Source organism: Symphodus melops (genome assembly GCF_947650265.1).
Source record: "Symphodus melops genome assembly, chromosome: 7".
NCBI lineage: Eukaryota > Metazoa > Chordata > Actinopteri > Labriformes > Labridae > Symphodus > Symphodus melops.
Window position 1 is genome coordinate 2,472,056 of NC_136697.1, and position 7,394 is coordinate 2,479,449.

Sequence of the window (7,394 nt, forward strand, 5' to 3'; positions counted from 1 at the left end):
GAAAGTGCTGTGCCAACCACGTAATGGGCCATCGCTCTCAGCACCTTCCCCTAAAACTGCCTGAACAAAACTAATCCACTGAATAAATTGAAATGAGGTAATTATTGGTCTCCCCAGTCTCAGCTAAAATAACCAAACCCAGCAATCTAGACATGAACGAGTAAGAAATACAGTGAAGAAAAAACTCTCACCACACCGCTCTCCCAAAAGTTTGTGACTCTCGTCTCATGCACCTGACTCCGTTATATCCACCCCTCCACCCTGGGCACAAATTAATCTCAAGTGTGACACAGGTGGGGATAGGGAATTACCATGAAATACAAAGAGAGAGACCAGCACACAGCCCTCTCCCTCAGTTTATTTATTACAAGGTTAAACATGGGCTGCGTCACGTACTTGAGCTACCCAACACAGAGGCCTCCAAGGAAACAGAGTGACAGAAAGAATTGAAGATATCAGGAGAGAAGAAGGATCCTTACACTGTAACTGTATAATATAAACCTTTTACATTCAAATGTCATAGCTGCTCCCAACTTACTGCTTCATAAGTCAGCAACAACAGATTTCTGTTGATAGAACTGTCTTATATCTCTTTATAACAGCAGTCAATACACTTGGATTCCTTTGGATCACTTTTTCCATTGAACAGCATTAGCATTTCTCTCCAGTGTGAATCATCATGTGTCTCATCATAAGTCCAATTTCATTATATCTTTTATCACACTTGGAGCAGCTGAAGGGTTTCTCTCCTGTATGAACTAACATGTGTTTGTTCAGAAGATCTCTTCGGTGAAACCTTTTACCACACTCAGAGCAGCGGAAGGGTTTCTCTCCTGTATGACTTAACATGTGTCTAGTCAAAACCTTTTTTCGGTTAAATCTTTTACCGCACTCAGAGCAGCAGAAGGGTTTCTCTCCTCTGTGACTTGCAATGTGATATGTCAAACTAGACCTATGGGTAAATCTTTTCTCACATTCAGAGCAGCTGAAAGGTTTCTCTCCTGTATGACCTAAAATGTGTGTGGTCAGATTGGCCTTTTGGTTAAAACTTTTACCACACTCAATGCAACTATGTAGTTTCTTTCCAGTCTTTCGTTTCTTCTTTTTCCAGTTTGTCTCTTGCCAATCACTGTCATCAGTCTCTGATTCATCAGAGTCTTCAGTCTTGACCTCAGTCTCTGGTTCATCAGAGTCTTCAGGCTTGACCTCAGTCTCTGGTTCATCAGAGTCTTCAGGCTTGACTTCAGTCTCTGGTTCATCAGAGTCTTCAGTCTTGACTTCAGTCTCTGGTTCTTCAGAGTCTTCAGTCTTGACTTCAGTCTCTGGTTCTTCAGAGTCTTCAGTCTTGACCTCAGTCTCTGGTTCATCAGAGTCTTCAGTCTTGACCTCAGTCTCTGGTTGTAAAGGTCTCTCTGGATCTGAGTCCCTCTCTGGTTCTGCTCCTCCACAGTCCTCTCCATCAGCTCCTGTTTCCATCTGTTCCGTTTGTCTGTGATGAAGCTGTGAGGACTGAGTTTTCTCTTCATCATCTTCACTCTTTACAGAGACAGGAGTGAAGGGGGACTTGGTGGTATCAGCCTCCTCCAGTCCTTGAAGCTGACTGATCCACACTTCCTCATGTTCTTTTTTAATGTGTTGGGGCTTAGTGTCCTCCTGGTCCAGAACGTGGCTCCACTCCTGCTGCTCAAGTGGAAGCTCTTCTTTAGTCACCAACAACTGCTGGAGATCTGCAGGACACAGTTAACAAACATTAACCATACTTGACCTGATTTTTCTCCCATATTTTTCTTTTTCTGGATTTATTTGCTCTTTAGTGTGTTTCAGGTGTCCTGAGCATGTTTAAGCATAAATATTTGCAAATATTTAAAGTCCCTGGAAACACGTCTTCTCCTACCTCCTCCTGTTAGCAGTAGCATTAGCCACATGAAATGCTCAGTCCCTTGCCCCCCTCGTCGAAAATGTGTGTTGTGACATCACAAGACAAAGACATCTCTGATCCAAGCCCATTGGCTCGTTGTAGCAAGGACACTCAGACTGACTGTAGCATTCCCAATATGTTAAAAGGGGCGGGACATATAGTTATTACAACAAGACTACATGTTTGAGATTTCACTCTTCAAACAACTTATGGCCACTATGCTGTGTATGCATGTATGTGACAGAGTTAGAATGAACTTCTTTAGAATTTCTGTCATTTTTATGTTACTTTTTGTTACCACCTGGTGGTCTAATAGCGCAACTGCAGGGCTCCTAGCCGGCTATCATACCTGTGTGTTTAATGTTTTATAACTGTTCTAAAAACTTTAACCGACACATTTTGACCATGAAGCCGTTAAGCATGTACTTTTAGAGTTTCTGTCATTTATGTGGAGAAACGTTTATAGTATTTTACGAGTTTCAGTTAGTTTATATACCGAGCTAATGCTAGTTAGCTTACCAGTTAGCTGCTACCTCGTGGCCGTGATGCTAATGTTAATGCTCTTGTGTTATACAAATGTGATATTCGTGTGATGTTTTTATTTATACACCAAGTAGGCACAGTTAACTGTGGATTCACGTTGTTTGTGTTAATTGTAAAAAGCTATCAAATGTACTTCATTGATGGTTAAAATGATTTTGGTATGTTTATATACTGATACACATTCAAAATGCTCTTATTTGATATTCAAAGACAGTAGACTTCCACTACACGATCACTTAAGTTAAAAAGGCTCATTGGTCACTATTCCCCAGCAAACTTACATTTACAGAGTTTTCCAGAAATGTATTATAGCCATACATCATGGCAGTTATCAAACTTCTATGGATTCAACACGGTTTGGTTTCAAATAGTTGCTCACAGGTAGAATGACTGACATTTACTGTTGAACAGGGATGAAAACATTTATGGTGAGGCATTTAAAAGTCGATTCAATGGTGTCACGGTTCACGTTGGTACGCTGAAAAATAAATAGCACTTTTGTCAGCTAGCTGCGGCTAACACTGTGACTCTGTGTTCGTCTATGGACTAAAGACTCTGCTCCCTGGAACACCTTTTCAAGCAGTGGAAAGAAAACCTACCTGCTCTGTGCAGCTTGATTTCAGGTGTTAACATCACTTGCAGCAATTTTCTTTGTCGGTGGAGCTCCTCTTCGTATCCACATGTTGTTTGTCCTGAGTTGTCTCTGCGAACAGCAGCGAGCAGCCGCCGTCTGAAGAGCTCTTCAAGATCCTGAAAGCCAGACATTTGACCCCCCAACACATCCAAGACTCACCTCAACCTACTCTGATCACTTACCCACATGTGCTCACTAACAACACCCTGGAAATTACACACATACGGGCTATCTGGGAAAGAGCCGGAAAGAGACGCTACATCCCATAGATATACATCCGAGCGGAGGGCGTGCCACTGAAAACAGGAAATAACTAGACAACCTGACATTACGTTTTTAAAATAAAAGATATCTCAAACATGGAACATAAGCCTCAAGAAAAAACCCCCCAGCTCAGACTCATTTTAGTTCAGAATGGTAGTTCAAAAACAATCGGATGTGGAATTTCAAAATAAAATAAAAAAGCATCAAAACTCACTTAGATTTCAGGATGAATAATTGACTGCTGTTATGTATGATGGAGGAGGAGGGGGATGTGATACACAAAGAGTGACGCAAACGGGGAACTAATAAGAAGTTTTGGAAGGCAATCAATAGACTGGGATAGTGATGATGTATTTTTGCAGACCAACCCGGACGTTTCTAAGCCGTGGTGTTTAAACCGTTTAAACCAGAAAGGGTGATCACCTTTAAACAAGCATAAGAATGCCAATACAGGCATAGACATAGAGTGCTGTGTTATATGTTCCGCCTTTAGGGGGCAATAGAAAGCTGTATAGACTGCGATTAAGCTGTTAATCAATCAATCTTTAATCAATCTTTATTTGTTTAGTGTCAATTCATAATCAGAATCAAATTTATTGTCGTCATTGATACGGGTACAAGTACAACGAAATTGCTTTGGTCAAAGAGGACCGGTCTGCAGCGATAGCCTGGCTTCATCCTGGCTTCATCTCGAGACGAGATAACAGGTGTTATCTCTCGACACTTTATAAAAAACAGGTCTTTTTTTGTCCTGTTAACATTAACAAAAGAGCAGGTAACAAGACCATGCTCATTGTTATGTTTACAAAAAGCAGGTAAAGGACCTTACTGATGGCTATATTACAAGAGCCCAGCTTAATCCATCATAGCGTGGCAAGAAAAAACTTCCTTTTAACAGGCAGAAATCTTCAGCAGACCCGGGCTCATGACGGAACAGCCATCTGCTAAACTGTGCTGGGCTTGAAAATGGGATGGGGGAGATGGGACAAGATGCAGAAAGAAGGTTGGGGGGGGGGGGGGGGGGGGGGGGTTGTTTGGGCAGGCCACCCTCATCAACAGTCCTGAGGAACCTAAGAAAGAGCAGCTCCCAAAAAAGGAGAGGTAAGTAACTTCATCATAAAGATAGTGACAAGCAGTAATAAGATATGAAAGTTGAGGTACCACCAGCAGGTCTGATAACTGAAGACTCTACCTCCTGTAGTTTAGAGACTGTAGGTACCAGCAGGTCTGATAACTGAAGACTCTACCTCCTGGAGTACATTTAGAGACTGTAGGTACCAGCAGGTCTGATAACTGAAGACTCTACTTCCTAAAATAAGATAATCCTTTATTCATCTCGCGAGTGGAGAAATTTACAGTGTTACAGCAGCAAAGCAGGATAGCAGAAGAAAATCACACAGTGCAAAAAAAAAGATAAAAAACGTCCATCAAAAACAGTAATCAAGAGCTAGTACAATAAAGAAATGTGCATCAATTAAAGAGCTATTAAGAAACATGCCTCAGAAAGGAACAGTTGAAATGCCAGTAACTTGAAGATGTAAGTCTGTATAAACAGTATGAACACTATCATGCACACAGTGCATATAAGGATGGAATGTTATTGCACAAATTGTCCCATGAATAAATATTGCAATGCAATCAAATTTAAGAATAAAAATACAGATACAATCAGGTGACATCTTATAACATTATTATTGCACACGAAGTAGGAGTAAATTGTCCAGTTTGGTGTGTTTTATGATCTACTGGGAGCAGGCTTAGTTAAACAGTCTGACTCCAGCAGGAAGGAAGGACCTGCGGTATCTCTCCTTCAGATACCACGTTTGGCGGAGCCTGTCACTGAAGGAGCTGCCCAGTGCTGCTACAGGACCATGCAGGGGGTGGGAGACGTTCTCCATCAGGGATGAGAGCTTCTTCATCATCCTCCTGTCTCCCACCACCTCCACAGGGTCCAGGGGGCAGCCCAGGACCTCCATAGGGTCCACGGGGCAGCCCAAGACAGAGCTGGCCTTCTTCACCAGTTTGTTCAGTCTGTTCCTGTCTGCAGCCGTGGTGCTGCTGCTCCAGCAGACCACTCCGTAAAAGATAGCTGATGCTACCACTGACTCATAAAAAGTCTTCAGGCGTGCTCCCTGCACTCCGAAAGAACTGAGTCTCCTCAGCAGGTGAAGTCTGCTCTGGCCTTTCTTGTAGAGAGCCTGTGTGTTGTCAGTCCAGTCCAGTTTATTGTTCAGGTGAACACCCAGGTACTTATCTCGTCTCCCCCTCGTGCTCATTGGGAATGAGGCAGAGTCATCAGAGAACTTCTGCAGGTGACAGTTGGTCGTGTTGTAGGAGAAGTCTGCAGTATACAGGGTGAAGAGGAAGGGAGCCAAGACGGTCTCTTGTGGGGCCCCTGTACTGCAGTTGACGAAGTCAGAAACACAGTCCCGTGTCCTCACAAACTGTGGCCGGTTTGTCAGGTAATCCAGGAGCCACGATGTGAGGTGCAGGTCGATTCCTGTGAGCTGCAGCTTGTCCCTCAGAAGCATGGGCTGTATGGTGTTAAAAGCACTGGAGAAATCATAGAACATGATCCTCACAGTGCTCCCAGCCCTCTCCAGGTGTGAGAGAGATCGCTCCATGAGGTAGATGACAGCATCATCCACCCCAATGCCTGGCTGATAGGCAAACTGTAGCTGGTCCATTGATGAGCTCACCAGGGGGCGCAGATGCTGAAGGACCAACCTCTCCAGGGTCTTCATCAGGTGTGATGTAAGGGCCACTGGCCTGTAGTGCTTGAAGTCCTTGGGGCGGGAGATCTTTGGCACTGGTACCACGCAGGATGTCTTCCAGAGCTGTGGTACTTGCACCAGTTCAAGGCTCACATTGAACATGTGCCTCATAACCCCACAGAGCTGGTCTGCACATGTCTTCAGGAGCCTTGAGCTGATGCCATCCGGACCAACTGCCTTCCTGACCTTTAGCCTCCTCAGTTCTCTGTTCACCTGGGCTGTTGTGAAGGACAGGAAGGAGCAGGGGGGCTGTGAGCTGGTGGTTCTGAGAGTGGAGATGTGGCTGGAAATTGGGGGAGAGAGTGGTGTGCAGGGGGGTGATATGGGTGTGGGGGATGGGGTGGGGATGGGCAATGAGGTGGGAATGGGGGGTGGGTGGGGATGGGGAGTGGGGTGGGGGATGAGGTGGGGATGGGCAATGAAGTGGGGTAGGGGCAGACGATGGTGATGGTTGCAGCAGGATGGAATGGGTCGGGGGAGGGTTGGATGGCTGTTCAAATCTATTGAAGAAAGTTTTCAGGTCATTCACCCACTCCTGATCCCTAACCAGTTCAGTGTTGGAGTCCTTGTGACCATTGATGTCCTCCCCATGGTCATCACAAAACACTTTCCACGCAGTTGTCTTAAAACAGTCTTTAAGAGCCTCTTCCGTCTCATCCGGTCATCTTTTAACAGTGCGGGTCACAGCTGGTTGTCTGTGTACCAGGGGTTTGGAGTCGGGTGTTAGCTCCGTTAGCCAAGTCTCTGTGAATAGCATCAGGCTACACTCCTGATACTCCCTCTGATGCCGGGTTAGCGCCGCTAGCTCATCCATCTTATTGGGAAGAGATCTTACATTCCCAGTGACGACTGATGGTAGGACAGGTTTAAACCAAAATGAGGGCTGGATTCATGACCATTCAACACCACTACCATGTTTCTAATGATACACAGCTTCATGTAAATGGGTGAAGTATCCCTTTAAGGAACGAGCTTTGTGCTCGGCTCGGCTTGTGCGCGGCCTTCAAAAGATAGAAGACTGGTTGCAGGCGCAAGACTAAAATGAGCTTTTAGCATCATTGCCTCTGGTTCTTAATATTGGTGTCTCGTGGTTTGGTTTGATAATTCATTTTGTTTATTTGTTTTTGTATTGGCCTGATTTTATAATAACTTTTGTTTTTTTGATCAGGTGCTGAGGACCCAAGGTGGCAGCAGGGTGGTACTGTAAGCTCCCTTAACGTTAGCATACACAACGTCCAGTGATTTAGTGTCTCTAGTTGGC

The 7,394-nt window shown here is 44.6% G+C and overlaps 1 protein-coding gene across 1 annotated transcript; it reads right to left on the reverse strand.

Moving 5' to 3' along the window:
- Positions 1-307: 307 nt before the first annotated feature.
- On the reverse strand, positions 308-3,440 carry LOC306826536 (uncharacterized protein). Its single transcript, XM_079347905.1, has 2 exons — positions 3,061-3,440; positions 308-1,727 (listed from the first exon to the last, which is right to left on the reverse strand). Exons 1-2 carry the CDS (start codon positions 3,224-3,226, stop codon positions 652-654), a joined length of 1,242 nt encoding a protein of 413 aa, XP_079204031.1. The 5' UTR covers positions 3,227-3,440; the 3' UTR covers positions 308-651.
- Positions 3,441-7,394: the final 3,954 nt, after the last annotated feature.